Consider the following 19,949-nt stretch of genomic DNA (forward strand, 5'->3'; position numbering starts at 1 on the left):
ATCCATCAGTGACATGGTAGCATCTTTGCTTTTTGGTTTTGTTACTCCTTTCCAATATGTCCAGAACTAACTGTCAATTGCTGTCAAATCACGCATCTTGTTTCTTTAATGGCTTCCAAACTCACTTTCCTCTTTTTTGGGGATGTGCACAGTTGCATCATGCTGTCCATGCCTGCTCAACTTACAGCGATGTGAAAATGTCCATAGTCTGCAATCAGAGCCCTTCTGAGCTAGACTCTCCTTGTCCCAAAGACTTCCCAATCTAAATAGAAAAGTGGCACAGAATGGTGGAAGTTGCTTTTTTAGGGGGGTTTTGTTTTGTTTTTTTTTTCTTAGAAACTGGGAGAAAAGTGCACAGTAATGAAGTTAGCTGCTGGATCCTTACATCATTTCCAGCATTTTTCCCATTCACTTTTAATTCTTCATTTGGCTGCTGAAATTTGAGACAGTTGTAGACTGAGATGAGTCAGTGTCCTGCAGTTAGAATGTCTTTCCCTCAAAGGCCTCCAGGTTGAAAGCTGTATCCAGGAACCTTCGGAGCGACACCAGATGTGTGTTCTTGTTGCCCGTGGCAGCCGCAGCAGCAGGCTCTCGGCCAACATACCTTTGTGACAAAAAGAATTGGGCAGACAAATGAGGCAAGAAGAGAGATTATTTTGACACTAACCAGTATGGGAGCGCGCTGCTAAAATGCATTCAAGTCAACTCAGCAGATCTGAACGAATTATTATTCAATCTTTCTTAAATAAAAATATAATTAAATCTCATTTGCACCATCAGTTATACCTTCCAGTCAGCTTCCACCTCTTTCTCCCTCACTGCATCTTCTCCCCACCTCACCCACAGCAGACAGCTACACTGTCTCATAATTAGATAGCTTGCTCTTGGCAATGAAATGCTCCTTCAACAGCTGCACATGCAGATTCAAGGTAATCACCTACTGTAAATGCAAAGCTAAGTGAATGAATGTATTTCTTACAACTACTGTTTTCTCCAGAAGCCCAAAATGTAGATGGAAATTATTTATTAATAAAAAACAGATTCTTAGACAAAAGACAAAAGGCCAGAAGAGTTAAACACTGTGCAAAGTAGTAATAAACAGAGCTAGATGCTACTGATTGACTTTGAGAACTACAAAGATCTTTGTTATGTATTTGAGAAATAGTTGCCTAGACTCTTCCTCCTTCAACCAAGAACCCAAACTCAGACTTTTCTGATTTACGGACAGAGTCTGCCTTCTGCATAAGTAAAATCCTCAGTTCAAACGCCTGCCAAACAAACTGGGCCAGGGGATGAAGCAACTGTTAAAAGTCTCATACCAAATAGGTCGAGTGTGGTTCACAATAGTGCGGAAACGAGGTTTGACATAATCGTAATATCCACTGTTTTTGTGTTCCTCCTGACACCAAACTAGATCTGCGCCTGGATACTTTTCAAGTTCTTCTTTGAGCAGGTCAAATGGGAATGGTGAGATCTGGAAAGAGAGATTTGTAACTGGCAAAACTTTCTCTTATGTGGCTTTAGCCTCCGGTAGTAAATCTTTTCACCTATCACGTATTATAACCAACTATTGTAATTAACCATTTAGTATCACACTACTTGCCTATATTCTTTAAGGTAACTCATATACCCTTAACTGTTTTCATTCTGCCAGAAAGTGAATACGTGCATATTTCATAGTTTCACAGATATGAATGGAATTGGCTTATAGTTTATATTTCCTGCATTTCTGCAGTTCTTCTAGTTAAAGAGCTGCCACAATATGTCTGTAATTAGTTAACAATATAGCTTCAAGGTGTCATCTGCAACGTTTTAACCTAGCAGACTGGATATACAGATTTAAGGTACCACAGTACTGTATTGTTCATTTTGTTGTTTGGAAAACTCACCAAACCTTCTCATTGCCCACTAGGCCATTGACTTACTACTTCCTCAAACACCATGAGGATTAGACATTATATTGTTAGTTGCGAAGTGCTGTATGAAAACCAGCTACCAACATCATCTCTGGCAAGAGCTATCTTTAAAGGCACAGTGAGCCCTTGCTCAGCATCTCCCCAGCATCTGTCTTTGGAAGGATCAGGGAGCTCACCTGCTCAAGTCTGGTTATAGCTACTTGTTTCTCCAAGTCTTGATTCTTTCTCTCTTTCACAAGATCATAATACACTTTTCCTGTACAGAAAATCACTCGCTTGACCTCATGTGGTGCTTGAGCTGCCAGTCCATTCTCAGGAATCACACGTTGAAAAGTGGTACCTAATTAGAGCAATAATTAGAAAAGCACTCTCAGTGAAAGTGGATGATGGAGAAATAGATTAACAGAGAATTATATTTTAGCTTTGTGTTGTGCTTTAGAGCTTTAATTTTCAGTTGATTGGATAGCTGACTGTCCTGGTTTCAGCTGGGATGGTGCTGATTTTCTTGACGGCATTTGGTACGATGCTGTGCTTTGGCTTTGGGAGAAAAACAAAAAACAGATGAAAGGCAGGCTGCATGGGCAACATTTTCTGAGCAACAACGCTGTCACAGCAGCCATGAAACAGCAAGTTACCCTGCACTGGTGCAGACTTCCACAAGTGCAGCTTGCTAGCTATTGCTCATTGCTGGCAAAAACACGTATATCATGGTGGTAACTACGTTGAAAATACTGTCTCGTAGATGAGAATTTGCTCAATCAGAAAGTGTTATTGTGCTCTTGGTAACTGTTGTAGTTTCCACATAAATAAATGGGAGGCATTACTTACAGAGTAATCTACATGTATACACATTACTATCATTACTAGTATTTTTCCTTTTTTGACTTAGTAATTAGTATATATATATTTTTAATCTCAACTTCATAGTTTTCTTTTTTTCAGATGCATAACCTGACTGCTAGCAATCTGCTCCTCTATGGTATTCCCAGCAGAACAGCTTGCTGAGGATATATGAAAATGGAAGGTATGAAAGGCAGTAATCCTACACTGGCACGAAGGAGGACTTGAGAGTCTAGAAATTCCTTTTCTTTGGTCCTTGCTATGATTGATTAAAATGATTCCCACATTAACCAGCTGCAAGGTAGCAGACAGCAGCATGGCCTCCCAGTCTGAATAAGCACACCCACTTACTAGGAGAATAAGTGACTGTTTGAAGAACCATTTATCTTGGTGGGAGAACAGCAGCAACACAAACGTGCAAAAAGGAACTGATTTATGTCAGAATTAGCCTGTCTCACTGAACAGCAGAATTCATCATTAAAATACACTGAATATGTGCTTCACTGGGCCAGCTGTCTCAGCTTTCAGTCCAAAACAAAGCAAAAAGCGAGCTGAGAGTCAGCAATACTTCTTGCTGTCAACAAGACAGTAGGAACATGAAAATAGTCAGAACTGGATATTAACTGAGTATTTTGGCAACTACTGAAGGTTATTCCTCCTACCCCTGAAGTAGAGGGGGCTCTCATTAAAGAAAGAGACAAGTCACAGTGCCCACGGGATTTGTAATTGGACTCATTCTAAACAGTATTTGAGCAGTAATTGAAACTCAAAAATTTGCTTGAAAAGCAAACTTCATTCACTTACAAAAAGGTGATACCGCAACATTTCCAAATGTTGGTGTGCTATAGCATGCCTTGAAAAACCTGAGCAGGTATTTCTTTCTGACAGCAATCAAGACACCAGCTAGAATCTGAAACAGGCCACCACACCTAAGCACACTCACTATGAGCAATTATTTTTCACCATTTACTATGCTCTCCTCATGCCACTCTAATATATTCTAGCCAGCGCAAGGCAAGATCTACTCCTTCATTTTTTGATGTTGCATCTGCAGTGACTATATTATCTCTTGGTGCTGCCAACAGCAGCATCGGGTAGTAGTGTATAGCTCTGAACTCACTGCAGCAATGAACGCAGTGTAGATCTCTGGTTTGACAACTCAGCCCCAAAAATGGCATCAGTAGTAACAAGTAGAACCTTGGTTGTTCCAAATGGGCACACTGTGATTACAGCCTATTCTTTCCATCTATGGGGGGCAGAAATCAGAACAATCCAAACTTTCATATTCAGGTAAAAAGAGCAGGAAGATCTAATAGTCTACCTATTGTAAGGAGAATATCTCTACAGAGAAGGGAATGCAAAACTAATGGCTAGTTAGTTACTAGATAACCTGTTAAACAGCTATATCCAAATGCATACTTTTCAGCCAAAGTCTAGGCTAGAGCTTGTTAAATCTGCTCCACAGAAATTAAGCCAAAGGAAAATACAAACTCCCCAGAACAGATTCTCTTCTTCATGTTTTCAATCTGACATATAACTTGGTATAGCTGATTATTTGAACATAACACTTTAACATCACTCACCAGACACCATTTCATCAAAACTGGATTTAGCTTCTGGATGCCTCAGCAGTGACTTGGGTGTCAAAATGATTAACTGTAAAACAAAAATGCTTTATCTATGTAATTATTTGCAATACTCTTAACAATGCTCATACAAAAGACACAAACTGAAAATATTATACATCTAATTAATATGAATAACAAACAATTTGTGTGTGTGTTTTTTTTTTTTTCCTGTTTTGAAAGCCTATGGAGTTTAATAATTATTCCAAAGATTTGGGTAATTCACTCTATAAGGATTCTCAAAAACCACTGCTTTATGCCTCTCTTTATGAATAAAACCAAATCACAAGCTATAAGCCAGTAAAATATCCCATAGTTGTACCTTAGTCTTCAAGTTAAAAAAGCCAGCAGAGCTTTCTCCAAAAATCCTCCAAAAGCACAGAGGGAAAGAGTCTGGCACTGGAGTGGAGAGAGCGTTAAGACTCCAAGCACAAAGAGCCTGTTTGCAAGATGGCAGTCAGCGCTTACACAAATAGACAAAGGTTTTTTGGAGCACAAGCAATTGAACATGCAGGTAGTAATTATGCAATCTGTTTGCCACACAGTGTCTTGACAAATGCACAGGCATAAAGGAGTAAAGCTGAAAACACAGTTTTAGACTTCAAGTGAGAGTTAAGTTTAACTCCACCAAACTGAACACCTTTAATCTGTGTGCAGTTAAGGCTTTTCACCTTTCATTTTCCTTTCAGCAGTACAGCAAGTGCAAACAAAGATCCCTTCTTTACACAATGGTTAATACACCTAGAGTAATGAAGTCCATTAGAGTAACTCTACCGGTTTCCTGAATGGCAGCAAGATCTGCCTTCTGAGGACATGAAAGTAGTTGGCTGGAGTTGAACAATTCACCACAATCCAGTTGCATTCATACAGCTGGGAAACTTCAAACTGTTCGGTGAACTCCTGAGAGACATATTAAAGCCATTAGAAAAACATCTAAAAAAGATGGAAAAAAAAAAACACCTTGAAAGTCATCTTTCTATTTCTGAATCTCACCGACTCCCTTTCTCAGAAAACTCAAATAGCAGAGCTCTGTTGAGATTATATTATTAGCTTGGGAAGCATCCCTATGAAACACTCATCTTTTTACTTCTTCCTAGAACTACAGAAAAATAAAGGCAAAACAGCTCCTTTAATTTCAGCGAACTGGGAAGTCTGGAAAGGAAGGGTGAGGAGAACTAAGACTTCAGTAAGCCTAAGGCACAAAATAGAACCTCTCCGAAAGATTTAGAACAGTAATTCAATTTTTGAGAGTATAGTTAACCCTCTCCCTTTTTGTTGTAGGTGTCCTCACCTTAGTACACAAATTTCATATTTTGTATTTATTTTATACGTATATATGTTTTATATACATAAACAAATGCACAAATGGATATAGGTAAGCATGTACTTATAATAATCTTATAATAGTCTCAGTATATCATATTATAATCTTATAATAATCTCAGTATAGCTGGAAACAGCATCTTACAGAGTCACATCCTGGTTCATGTTACAAATAACTATTTAGCCCCTATGACAGTATTTACAACTTCCTTATTATGTGCAATTAAATTTGTCCTTACACATACTGAGTCAAACAGGTCCTTATTCTGCCAGTACACTGGCAAAAATCACCTTTACATTAAAAGGAACATTGCTTTGGAATTATCATTACTCCAAAGGTAACAAAATCAGAACCCAAACTGAAATGCATACATTTCTTTTTCAATTGATGAGCCGTTCAATTAATTTTTAACAGTGCTTCTTAGAAAACCCACAGTGGGAAGTGGATGCCCAGTAGCCTGTAGAGTCACGTATTTTATCTGTAGAAATGAATGATCGAACTATGAAGGTCTGAGCTTGAATTACATTTACAAGCTGGCCCTACCGTCATGCTCCCGGCAGTACAATTTAGCCCCAGTGCAAATAGCCAGGAGTAGTTTCACACGGCCTCCTTTAGAAATTTGCTAGAGACACTTATTTGCAGTATGCACAGCAATATATACAGGCAGAATCACTGGCCCTGAGGAACAACCATAAAGAGATCACGCTGCCGGAGATTAATTGTCTATGATCTCATCTTTGAGATGAAACAGCCTAGACTGTGCACTCCCGTTATTTTGACTGGGATCAAGTTAATGTTACGTTAACTCTTGCAGCCAAATCTTATCCTGATTCCTAGCCAAAAAAAGGATGATTCAGGTTAAACAAAGAAACAAACAGAAACAAACACTGATTTTTTTCTTCTGTGGCAAATAACAGAGCAGGATTTGTGGCAATAAATTGATTTTTCTAATGATGAAGCCGGCACAGCCTGAGTCAAAATAAATCTCTAAAAAGTGAAGAGCAGAAAAAAGGAACAGGGCTTTTGACATATCTACTTACTGGATAAGCATCAGAATCGTCATTGCTCATCTGCAGAAACCTTTCAGGCCTGGCTGATGAATGCTCTGGACCCTGGTAATCACATCATTTAAAACAACATTAAAAAGCCAAATCAGCAGTTAGACATCAGCTTAGACCACTCGCTGTTTAAGTACTTCCATTCACCCTTGCAGCTCTGCACCAGGCTGCACATCTGCCCCCAAATCATTGGTAGCAGCACTGAAGAGATGAAGGACACAGTGAAGGACTGCGATTCCTTGTTTCCCATTAAACACCTTCATAGGAGAAGCTAGGTTTCAATGGATTTCCAATGCTTTTAACCATGAAAGTGCAGCAGGTCTACCCGGATATATTAAAAAAAGCCCTTGCTTATGCTGGACAAAGATGTACAGGAGGAAAGTCAGGAGGAGAAACACTGTGCTTTAGCATACTGCAGTGTTCCTCACTTCTTCGGGGGAAAAGCACACCTGTATGCAAAGTTAGCTGCTGAAAGTCTATATTAGCAACCAGCGTAAGCTCAGATTCTCTCTAAGCACTGTTAAGTGATCAGTGCAGGACAAGATGGCCTTAATGAATGCTTCAGCTAGAACAGATCAAAATGCGTGTAAGCATTATCTGCCAAATTAGCCTGTGATTAATTACTGCCTCAAGAGGTATTTTGCATTCCGTCGGAGTACTGTACACTCAGATCTGCTTTCTCACTAGAAGTACCCAAGGTAATTTCTATTAACACACAAATACTGTTAGATCCATTTTTTACAAGCAAAAAGTGCGTGCTGATCATGGACGATATCAAGAATAGGAGGTGTAATAGAACATTATCTCCCCTCTCATGTCCTCATTTGTAATGGATGAGAGAAAGCTGTGAGGAGGAGAATGCAGTGTGCTTTCTTATTTATCGCTAATGCTGGCAGTCTTTGCTTGTCCAGTTACTGAACGGTAACTGTTAGGATAGACTTGCATTTTGGAGACAGTCTCCAAGTAACCTGAAGACAAACCATTACACCTCTCAACTCTCTCCATGGCTTCTAAGCTTTTTACTTTGTGTCTTTGTCTGTTATCGTAACTCCCTGTGTCAAAACATTCATGCATGCTCTTCAAAATCACTGCTATGACAGCCAGTAGTTTACTTCGATTCAACACAATTCTCTCCTGTCAAGCACAGGATTCACTCCATGCACTTATGGAATTCAGAGGAAAAAAAAACAGTTTCTTCACTCACTGTAAACGTATGAGGAACACAAACAGCCATGAACTGTACCCTGCACAAGTACTGTTGAAGTCTGTCTCCACTTTTGAGATGCTAAATAACACAGTTATAGACGTGTTAGGGCTTGTGAATTAGAAGCAGACAAAATATGGTACAGAATAACAGTCTAATATTGCTGTACCACTGCTTTACTTACCTATTAGCTGTAAAACTATAAAATCCTATACTGAGTACAGTCTTAACATGTACAAAAACACTGCTTCACAACCGAACTGAATGGAGAATGCTGGATGTTACTAAAAAGCTATTACAGGAGTGACATGGGAGGCTTCCCTAACATACCCACACACGTGTTGCCCCAGCAACAACCTCAATCCAGAGCCTCAGTGTTCACATCCATCTTTGATATCTCTGCTGACACTGCCAGTCAGATTGCCAGCTACAGCTACTTGGGATGGAGTCGGGTTTGTTTCTATTGTGACCACCTCTCTAGTGAGACCTGTACTGAATCCATTAGCTACTTCCAGATGAGCCCCCAAGGAGCCATTTGGCAGCAGAGTCTTTCAATCACAGCCAACTTGCCTGCGCATGCGTGACCTAGAGGTGAAGGGATCCATATCCCATTACGAACCCTTCCCCAAATCATTCTGTCCCCAACACTGTAGTTAGAGAGAATAACACTCCTGTAATGGAAAGCCCCTTTGAGAAGGCAACAGATTCCAACAGCTTGGTGGGATTCTTAAATATTTTAAAAACACCTGACACTTGCAGCAAAATAAGCATGTTTCTGAAGTGCTGGGCAAGTCTTAGCTGCCAAGTGGCTATGGGAAAAGAAAGATTAATGTACTGTAAATAGCAGAGAACCAACTCCTCTCAGCTGAGTGCTTCTCTGCAGAGGACCATACTTCCCTGCTGAGGGCACATTCAGGCTGTTCCTCCTGATTCATATAAAAAAAAGAAAAAAGATACGTATTTATCAAATCTCTTGTGAAATGCACGAGACCTTTCATTTCATACACACGCATGGGAATGAAAAGCCATTCATAGCATATGAATGCAACCCAGCATTTCAGGACGGGATTATAACTGAATGGAAATAAAACTGAATTGTTTGTGAGAATGGAAACGAAGCAGTTAGTAGTGAAAGGATCCAGAGTATTTTTACTGACAGAAACTGCTGCTGTGGCATATGATGCTGTTCTCAGCAGAAAACTAGAAATGTACATGCTTCAATTCCCAAATGTCAATATGTTTGAGAAGGAGAAAGCTATCCGAGCCTCTCATGGCGCATTTATAACCTTTAAAAATAATTTTCAGCATTTGAAAAACAAGTCTACCGCTGATAAGACCTTTGTGTACCTTATACACAGAGCCTATGATCTTTCCCTCTAAGACACGGCACATTCCCTACTGCTAGCCACCAAAGAAGGGAGTCAGCTGCTCCTTTCCTTTCCAGAAAATGGATAATTTATCATCGAAGTTACTAAATATCAATGAGCTTTGAAAAAGCTTTAAAACTTTGCATCATTTCAATGCAAGTGAATTTAGTACAGTGTACAGAGACATGCTTCATGCAAAATAAAACTAAGTACTGCTAGACACACAATTTTTTTTACTGCACACTAAGAATCCAGCTTTTTAAAGAGGTATTTTCTTAGGGAGAAAGAGCGAATGCACAGCAAAATCACACAATTGTTCTTAGTATTAACGTGCTGCTATCCATTGACACATTAAATTTGCCGTATAACATGGTACGCACCACAACACAGAACACCAGGCTAAGCACTCAGAAATATATCTCTGTTTCCTCTAGTTCTCACTGACACATCTATCCAAATTACTCTTTGTAGCAATGAAGCAGTCCAACACGTAAGTAGCATCTTCCCCTGCTCCACCTCGATATCACCACAGAATCCCCACAACAGTGGTGGGTTTTATAGAGTAATGGAGCTGGGAAAGGGGCTCTCATTATGAAAACATCTGTCCTCTTGAACTATCTCTGATGCCCTGGTTCCAAAGATGTGACAAAGCATTGCTTACTAATGTGATGTAGAGAATAACTGCTTTCTTTCTACATGGCCTCTGCTTATTTTTCTCTTCCTTCTTCCTTCAGTTAAATTACCATTATCTCAAACCATAAGCTTTTTTTTTTTTTTTTTTTTTAATCATTATTTCTTCCCCTCCTGCTCTTTCTTTGAAGAGAGGACTTGAGGGTGTGGTGGAGTTGAGTTGACCATCAGTGTGAAACTATCAGAGTCAGAGGCCCTTACCATTCCTTCCATGCCATGTGGCAAGAGCAGAACAATCCCATTGTGACGAACCCACTTAGCCTGCCCTGAGCTGATGAACTGGTCTATTATACACTGCGCCGTGTTGTGGAAGTCACCAAACTGGGCCTCCCAGCACACCAGGGCATTCGGACTTGCCATAGCGAAGCCAAGTTCAAAACCTAAGAACCAGATAAGCAGGAGAGTTAGAAAAGGAACACCTGATAAGAAAGAAGAGAAAGACTTAAAAAAGAAGACTTAAGACTTAGAAAGGAAAGGCTTAATGAGAATTCCGTTCACTTCTCTTATAAAATTAAATTAAAAGAAAACCAAAACAACAGCGTGAACTGGATTTTTTTAGTGCTGCTATAGATCATGAGGTTTGCAGCAGTACCATCAGGAAGATCAGCAAATAACTCTTTCGCAATACTGACCCTAGTCCTTCAAGCATTTCCTCAAGCACGTACATATTATAGAATTTTTAAACAATTAAAACTCCCCCTCAGTTCAGAATTTTGTGCAGAGTTTTCCCAAGAGCTCACTGAGATAGATATTATCTTCTCTGTGGAAATCTACTTACAGTCTAAGACTACTTCAATAACCTTTTTTCTTCATGACTTGCACACTCCAGCATAATACTGCGTTGGTTTTTTGAACTGAGTACTAATGAACATAAGATTACAGTAAGTTTAAATGAGTTTGTCCAATTCCACAGGGAAAAACCCCTGCAAAACTAATAACTAATAAACAAGTTCCTCTCTTAACACTAACTACAAGAACATCCTTCCAGCATTTTACATGACATTTTGACATAGGTAATCTATGCACGAGACTGAAGTTGCTTTAGCTTAACTTCTGTCTCAGGGCCAGGTTCTTCAGTCATCGTCAGAGTGCAAACTTTCCTGAAAGGTTAGTAGATGGACAATGATAGGATAAACTAACTGCACAAGAGAAATAGCAACCAGAGCTCCAAGTGTGATTTTTATTCATGGAAATAAAAGTTCTAACATACTGGACTTACAGAGTCTTCATAGCATAGTCCTCAGTGATTCCAACCCCGCATTTTGTTTACCATCTCAGTGGCATGAAATCTTTGAGTCACTAAGCTTCCAGAGTGAACTCTTAACAGTCCATCCATGACTCCAGCAGATGCTCATGTTCTCACCAAAAAGAAACGGGTACATTACGAGGCCAAAAGAAGACTGAGAAGTTCGCCAGACTGTCTTTGAGCTTTTACGTCTCTAAGACAGTGCATGGCTTTTGCTGACCATTCCTTCGGCCTAACTGCTTGAATGGCCTTACTCATACAAAATACTTTATATCTCTGTTCTCCTCATTTGTGTGACTCTATTGCTTTCAGCACAATGCAAACAGTAAAACAAAAAACCTACACAATTCCTTGAACGCACGTTCCCAAAGGTATCTGAAAAACAGATTTCCCTAGGTAGGATAGAATCCCATTCTAATTTTACGCAAGCATTAAGAGACCATTTCTACTGATTGGGTGACATGGTTGAAAAAATATGCAATATGTTCAAGGCTTATTTGTGCATATGCTGCTCTCCATAAGAATGGGGTAATCTAGCCTTTTAGAGAAGAAAAACCTGAAGTCCTGACTTCAAGTTATCAATAATCACACAGTGCTTTCAGAAATGTATGGAGTTATAAGTTGTTGTATTAGGCATCAGCGAGATCTCGTGCTGTAACGCGATAGGTCTTCCCATGCTCAGTAATGCATATGTATTAGATGAAATAGGAGCCCTATATAAGGGACTCACGAGGTTAATTAAACGCCATTTTACCACCCACCACATTGGTGTAAGCAGTGCGTAACTTGGCCACGGGGCCGTCGGAAGCACATTACAAAGGACGTGATTCCTTAAGGTTACTTGATTAAGGTAACATTTGGTGCCCTCTCTGAGGCACGTCCTGGGGGTAGTGTGCGACGGCTAACTGCGTGGCGGACGCAAGTCCTACGGTTAGATCCCGTAGAAGCGCCTCGGTGGGCGGAAATTGAAGCAGCTGATGTTCTACCTGCGGTTCGGTCGTAAGAAAACGAGGACCGTGGAAGACTGCGGGACTACAGGTCTCGAGTATATACAAAGGGTGCAAGGACGTACGGTGTCGCGCACCAGAAAAAACAATGGATTCCGTCATTAAGGTAGTATCACGAGTTTGTAAAACTCACTGCGTTAGAAATGTTCCTTCTAAGAAGGATATAGCTGCCGTCATCTCCTGTTTGGAGGTGGCGCAGATTTTACCCTCCCCTAGTAATCTGCTCGATTCGGAGCGGTGGGATTCTTTCACCGCTGCCATGCTCCATAGAGCAATGCACGAGTATAAAGCGGAGGAGTTAAAAACCTGGGGTTTGGTCCTGGGTGCTCTTAAAGCCGCTAAGGAGGAGAAACAAGTCCAGGCCATCGCGACTGGGGTTTTTGGTCTGGATACTGGGACGTCCGGGGTCCCGGGGGGTGCGGAGGAATCGCTTTCTGGCGGCGACTCTGCACCCAAAATGGCGCCGGCCACGCCGGCCGTTTTCACAATGGCCATGGCCGCGCCCGAAACAACTCCGGAAGAGAAGGCGGAAGTTGTGTCATCTGGGGAGGCGCCACCATATTATCCCCGCCTATACCCCTCTTTGCAAAGCTTTTACTCGCCTGAGGGGGATGGAATTTGTCCGAGGGAGGGAGAGTCGTGTGGGGAGGCGCGCCGTGGAGGCGTTGAGCCACCCCCAGACCCACCTCCGGAGGAGGGATCTCGTCCCGAGAAGGGTGAGAAAAAAGCGGAGGAAAGAAAATTGCCTATCCCCACCCCGTTTGTCTTATCTCCCGAGGAGGGGGAGGAGAGAGGGGTGGAGAGAAAGGAATTGCCTGCCCCCACCCTGCCGGTCCCGTTTCCCCAGAAGGGGGAGGAGAGAGGGACGGAAAGAAAGGAAATGCCTACCCCTGCCCTGTCGGTCCCGCCTCCCCAGAAGGGGGAGGAAAAAGAGGAGGAACGAAAGGTTCCGCCTACCCCCACCCAATTGGTCGCGTCTCCCCGGAGGAGGGAGGAGCGAGAGGATTCTCGCAAGCCCACCGATTGGTCGGTTATCCGTGAATCAATGAGAGGGTTGGGGCTTAAGGAACGGGACTGGGCGGTGTTTCCGATAGTCGTCCAGAAGAAAGGACCAGTTTGGGTGCCTTTGGAAGCGAAAGCAGTGACTCGGTTTATAGAGGCAATTGAGAAAAAGGGCTTGAGGTCCCCGATGACTATGAGTACCTTTGAGGCTCTTATGGCCCCGGGTCCCCTACTGCCATATGATATTGAAAGCCTTATGAGAGTTGTCCTTGAACCAGTACAGTTTACTGTGTGGAAGGAGGAGTGGACGGTACAACTTAAGGCTGTTGTAGCACAGACTGCTTGTGATCCGAACCACCCAGCGAATGGGAAGGAGGGAGATCCGAAAACTAGTTTAATGAGGCTTTTAGGAACGGATGCAGATCTGGCTGGATCTGCAGAGAAGCAGCTTAGGCTCCTCCGTCCGGGAGAATTACTTGCCTCCACGGGGGCGGCTTCTACTGCTTTTAGAAACTTTGTAAGAAAAGCAGAACCTGTTTCCCCGTGGTCAGAGATAAAGCAGAGTCCCTCAGAAACATTCTCTGAATTTGCCAATCGATTGATACAGGCAGTAGAAGGATCAGAACTACCTAAGGAAGCATTATCTTCCGTTATAAAAGATTGTCTTAAGCAAAAGTCTCATCAGAATATTAGAGATATCATTCGGGCGGCTCCTGATGATCTGGAGACTCCGGGTGAAATTATTAAGTATGTGCTGGACAAACAACAAGCAACACCATTGCCCAGTGATGGCCTGACAAAGGCATGGCTTTCGGTTATGACCGCACAAAATAATCAATCTAAGAACCCCTGCTTTAAATGTGGCCAGATAGGTCATTACAAGAACCAGTGTACAGCTCCAGAGAGACGGTATAAGGTTAGAGAAAAATGCCAAGCCTGCGGGAAGCTGGGTCATGAAGCCCGATTCTGCCGAAGATTTTTCAGGCATGGTTGATGGGAACCCGCCAGCCGCAACCGCGAAGTGATTCTTCAGGAAAGAAGAAAGGAACAGATAAAGAACCACTGCTTGTACCTACGAGAAGGACATTTGTTGTATCACTTGTTGTGTGTTTTTATGTATTTGTGTTTGTTACAGGGGGAGAGGGTGCTCATCTCATGTCACAACCAGAAAATATTTGGGTCACATGGTCTAATCGAACTGGGCAGAAAGATTTCTGCCTGAGTTTACAGTCAGCCTCATCACCGTTTAGTACATGCCTTATTGGTGTACCCAGGTGGGACCCAGAGGAGTTTAACGGATATGTGCGAAAGAACAAATGCGAGAAAGATGCAGTGAGCACAGTTTTCTTTATGAAGGCGTTTGAGTCTAACTTCACTCATTGGGCCAGAATGTCTGCATGCCTTATTAGATCTTTGAATACCTCCCTACCATGGGATCCACCAGAGTTGCAGCTGCTTGGATCCCAATCAGTCGGTAATGTAACATGGAATAAGAAAACTCAGAAGTGGGAACGTCCAGTTAGATGTCTATATTTTTCGGGTTTTAAGACACCGGGTCAATTGTCTAATCATAAGGTATGGCAGGGCCTGCTTGGGAATAGGACACCATTACAGAGAAGAATTGGATCCGAAACTTTCACTTTAGTTAACCCCATTCGATATGACACATATAGGTTGTCAGGGGCATATTGTGGTTTTTCTGCTGAAAGGGTGGAGGGATTCTCTCGTCCTTGTTCCGGGGATGGCTCCGAGAATGCATTTGCAGACCATTGCATAAAGGAGGGTGGGAATTGGCTCTCTTACAATCAGAAGCATGTGGTACGTCATCCTAACGGGTCCAACTATAATATCTCATGCTATTGGGGTCCTGACAATCTAGCATGCTCTGGTTGTTGTGCTCGGAAGGAACCTTTGACTGGGGAAGGATTATGGAGCAATGGTACAGCCAAAGCTCTTCCTAAGGGTATATTCTTGATATGTGGGGATAGAGCTTGGCAAGGGATACCAAAGAATCCAGTTGGGGGTCCGTGTTATTTGGGAAAATTGACACTGTTGGCTCCCAATCATTCTGCGGTGATTAATGTTATGAAAAGCATGGTTCGAGTGCAACGCCAGAAACGATCAATAAAAAATCTGGATCGGGATTGTGGGGATGAGGTTCAGTTGTGGGGTCCCACAGCCAGAATCTTTGCGTCAATCTTAGCCCCAGGAGTAGCTGCAGCCCAGGCGCTGAGAGAAATTGAGAGATTGGCTTGTTGGTCTGCGAAAGAAGCTAATGTCACCACAATGGTCTTGTCGGAACTCCTGATGGACATTAATAACATCAGACATGCTGTTCTCCAGAACAGAGCTGCGATAGACTTTCTGCTACTGGCCCAAGGGCACGGATGCAAGGACTTTGAAGGGATGTGCTGCTTCAATCTGAGCGACCACAGTGATTCAATTCATAAGAAGTTGGAGTGGATGCAAGAGCATACCAAGAAAATTGCAATTGATGATGCATTCGGCAGCTGGCTGGATGGACTATTTGGTAATATTGGCCCATGGCTTAAACAGTTTCTTAAAGTATTAATTATAGGGATTTTAGTTTTCTTAGCTTTAATGATTTGCCTACCTTGTGTGTTTCAATGTATCCAGGGTTGTTTACAGCGTATGATAGAAAGAATATTTAATGACAAAATGGAGTGCCAACGGATATATGATAAGCTTTAAGAAGAAGAAGGAACTGTATAGACCCAAGATGCCTTGGATATAATAATTAGAAAACCACTAATATTATTAGACATTGCACTACCTACCTCTGCATGAATTGTAGCTTGTCTACCTCACTTTTTAGATAACTTATATATTTTAGATTTATATGGAGACTAACATTTTTATATATTAGGTTTAGGACTAGCGTTCGCGTTGTAACGGGACATGACTTTATTGAGCATGGGGAGGGGGAAATGTTGTATTAGGCATCAGCGAGATCTCGTGCTGTAACGCGATAGGTCTTCCCATGCTCAGTAATGCATATGTATTAGATGAAATAGGAGCCCTATATAAGGGACTCACGAGGTTAATTAAACGCCATTTTACCACCCACCACATTGGTGTAAGCAGTGCGTAACTTGGCCACGGGGCCGTCGGAAGCACATTACAAAGGACGTGATTCCTTAAGGTTACTTGATTAAGGTAACATAAGTGAATTCAAAACTGGGTCAAAGCACACACACAGTTCAGTTTCATATAGTGAAATCACCCTTAAATTTCCATATGGAAAAAAAATGCCATTTCTCACTACCTGGTTGCTCACTTTGTGCTAAAAACCTCTACCAGGTGATGCTGTCCCAGGTGAAGCTGTATTAAAAGCTGTGATTCTAACGTTGATACCTTTCGCATGCTTTCTGACAGCCATAAAAGCAGTTGGGAAAGGATATCCAAATGTAATCCATACTTTCTGATTAATATTTTGAAATGAATGCTATACAAGGACTACTCTTTTACAAAATGTGCATCTGTGATATACACATCTTGGGTATCTTAGAACACATTTCCCACCATGCAAATAACAATGAGAGTCCTTAGCATTAAAAACTTTCGACCAGCAACTGTAGCTATCACTAAGAAATTTGCCAAGAATTACTACTTCTAGCTGCATATGCTGAAAACTATTAAAAGAGCAAGATCTGAAGCACTAAATATATAGATAAAAGAAATCGCTGGTGCAAAGATGTCTAAACAGCTGCAATATGACCAGCTCAGGACAAGGCAAAGTGCTTTACCTGTAGAGGATTTTTTGGGAGTACCAGATGGATCCAGGTCAGGGAAGATGACTAGAGCTAGAAAGACTTCACAGTTCTAAAGATGAGATGGGAACTGCAGGGAGCTGGTTCTTACCCAGACCCCATAATTAGGGCTTAACTTCAGACCAGACTAAAGAGTTAAAGATGATTGCTGCAGTGACTTGTACTGTTGTGTCTGCAGCGCCCAGAACTGTGCATTTCTTCACATTTCTATGCAAACTTTGTGATTGTAAAGGATTAATTCTTATATAATTAGACACCCAGAGAACAGGCTGAAGCTAAGAGGAAACCTAGTGCCATGGGAATCAGGCTCAGGATGCAGCTTTCAAAGAAGAATAGCTAAAGAATCTGCACTACCCAAAATGTGGTGGAGAGCCCCCAGCCAGCTCCTTAACTCCCAGCAGCCCCTCAGGGCTGGGAGAGTATCAGGGCACAGGGGACCAAGACCCAACACAACAGTTTGGTAATCTTCTGAACAGAGACGAAGACACAAAAGAAAAATATAGAGCACTTGACTAAGGTTGCAAAACTAATGTTTTAATTGCTGAAGTTCATTACAGTCCCTAGATGACAGGAATAGCAGAAATGCTTGTTTCTATTAGGCCAGTTCCTGCTGTGCTCCCTTACTGTTTTTGTCACTCTGGCAGAGAAAGAGGTGGTTTCAAGCAAAGTGGCAGCTTACACAGCATTATACGCTGTGTTTTTCCCCCTAGCACTTTGCATCACTGTCATAAGAACTGCAGTTTTTCCAGCTGACATAAGTAAGGCCGCAGCTTAACTCAGTACGATTGCAAAAGGATTCAAGGCACGAATATTAACTAATGGCTATAGATGGCTTGTCAATGCAGGGATGAAATGGCAGCGTGAGAGAAGTTATGAAGACAAGTATATGCTACACTTACTGCAGAATCTAAGCACAAGGACTAACATAGGCACACTCGACTCTCAAAACATGAGCATAGCCCAGGACAAATTTAAGCTAATACCTATCTGGTGGCTAACTCTATAAAATAGAAACACTTCTGCCTTGGAGCTCCATGTAGGTGCTGTTGAGAACCTGTTCCTTGATTGCTGTCCTATTTCCCAACCCAGTTTCTGACAAACAGCAATATTTGTTAGTCCTAACCAAAAACAGTGTTGTTCTGAATGAGCGGTAACATTACACATTCCATCCTACCAGTGTATTGCAAAGAAAACATTTTAAACAATACCTGTCCTTTTCCCTTAGTCTTGTATTTTAAACATGTATTCTAAAAACCTGCACACCAGTGCTGAGCTATGCACTAGTTCCAATCCCATCATGTTTTGGACATTCTCTGGAAGTTCCCAGTATAGGACATGACAGCCCGAGACCTCTCAAAGGCAGTGATGAACCTGCCGGAGAGAGCTGCTCCTCCAGGATGGAGAATCACTGGCACACAAGTCATTTTGAAAGTGGTAAAGAAAGAGAGGAGATCCTTACACGTATTTTTAAAATGCCAGACACTACATAGAGCACCTGTTAGCTCAGCTATTCTGTCTTGATTACCAAATTCAGACAGACTTCTTTGTTTAAATGACCTCATACAACAACTGCTTATTCTCGCAGACATTCTGTTTCAATGAAAGGGAAAATATACAGCTGGACGAGAGGACACGCAACTAAGTGGTAATAAACTGGAGATGGCTAAAAACAATAAATGTAGGATGTCTAACTGAGTTCTCAGAGGTTGTTAAATACTCTGATTTAATGCCCCAATATAAACACTTCATTGCTTCCTGTATACTAAACATAAGCAATTGTTTGAGTTATAACAAGACTGCCTTTGTATTCTAAGAGGAAACTATCTTGTTAGAGTACTATTTCTAATGGAGTGGTTACACTCCAGGAGTTCCTAACCAGCTCAACAATAACTTGGTGCAAAGCTCACAGCTCTGAACGGCTGCCAGCTCTTGGCTTACCCATCTTCCAAGGAAATAATCTGCAGTTTTATCATGCTGAGCTGTTCAATCCATTAGGTTAATTTCCACTTAGCTTTAATTCACAGAAATAAAGGGAATTCCTAAAATGCCTCTGACGTATGACATGTTTACACGGTCACAAATTAAAACCTTAGCACTTTTCTTGCTTTGCACCCTCCTCCAAATACTTTAGAACACCTGACTGCAAACTATTTCTGTGTAACACCCTTGTTACACAGCAGAAGTAACAAGATGTGAAAAATAGTACTGTTGTTTTTTTCCCTTCTTGTTTTACAACCCATAAAGAATCTACTCCTTGAACTGCAAGCACTCACTCACCCCTCCAGATACTAAAACCATGATGACAGCAGCTAGACGGATAACAATTCTAAGGTCTCTTATAGTTAGGAGCTATGTTCACACACTGACTGTGTATCTCACGCTATCCCTGTACAGATACAATACACAAATACAAACACATCCAAGAAGGATGGATAAAAGTTAGCAAGGGAGCACAAACTTAATTATCAACTCATTTCAACCCAGAAACAGAACAGATTTAGTAAAATAATAACCTCTTTTCAGCTGTTTCTGCCGATTTAATGCCCTTTACTGTTAGAGAAGATCTCACACGTGAGGGATTTAAAATTCTTAGCAGTTAAAAATATCAGGAACATTTATCACATCTCCTGAAGCAGAATTGCACAGAAATGGTATGCTCCTGTTTTCAGTGTAAAACAGTGTATCTTCTTATCTTTGTGCATATCCTTTCTTTTATTCTCCCATTTAGTTTAGATGTAAATAATATACACTAGTTCAAAGAGATACAAAGTTCTCCTCACGCCAATTCTGCCTAGGAGCTAAGAAAAATACCTTAAGATGTCACTTTGTCAGCCCATGCTCCAACCCTACAGTTTTAAACCTCGTTAATTCTAATATTA

At 41.5% G+C, this 19,949-nt stretch overlaps 1 protein-coding gene across 3 annotated transcripts in view; it reads right to left on the minus strand.

Annotated features, from left to right (window-relative positions):
- Nucleotides 1–339: 339 nt before the first annotated feature.
- The window catches only part of OGDHL (oxoglutarate dehydrogenase L), a 54,441-nt gene continuing 34,831 nt past the window's right edge, over nt 340–19,949 (minus strand). For all 3 annotated transcript variants that reach the window (XM_072339520.1, XM_072339521.1, XM_072339522.1), the window contains exons 17-23: nt 10,226–10,404; nt 6,746–6,817; nt 5,156–5,281; nt 4,340–4,412; nt 2,093–2,256; nt 1,320–1,474; nt 340–604 (exon numbers count right to left, since the gene is read on the minus strand). In XM_072339520.1, coding sequence (XP_072195621.1) covers nt 481–604; nt 1,320–1,474; nt 2,093–2,256; nt 4,340–4,412; nt 5,156–5,281; nt 6,746–6,817; nt 10,226–10,404 — 893 coding nt within the window. In that variant the 3' untranslated portion in view covers nt 340–480. The remainder of the gene's footprint in view (nt 605–1,319; nt 1,475–2,092; nt 2,257–4,339; nt 4,413–5,155; nt 5,282–6,745; nt 6,818–10,225; nt 10,405–19,949) is intronic.

This window comes from Excalfactoria chinensis, chromosome 6 (assembly GCF_039878825.1).
Source record: "Excalfactoria chinensis isolate bCotChi1 chromosome 6, bCotChi1.hap2, whole genome shotgun sequence".
Classification (NCBI taxonomy): Eukaryota; Metazoa; Chordata; class Aves; order Galliformes; family Phasianidae; genus Excalfactoria; species Excalfactoria chinensis.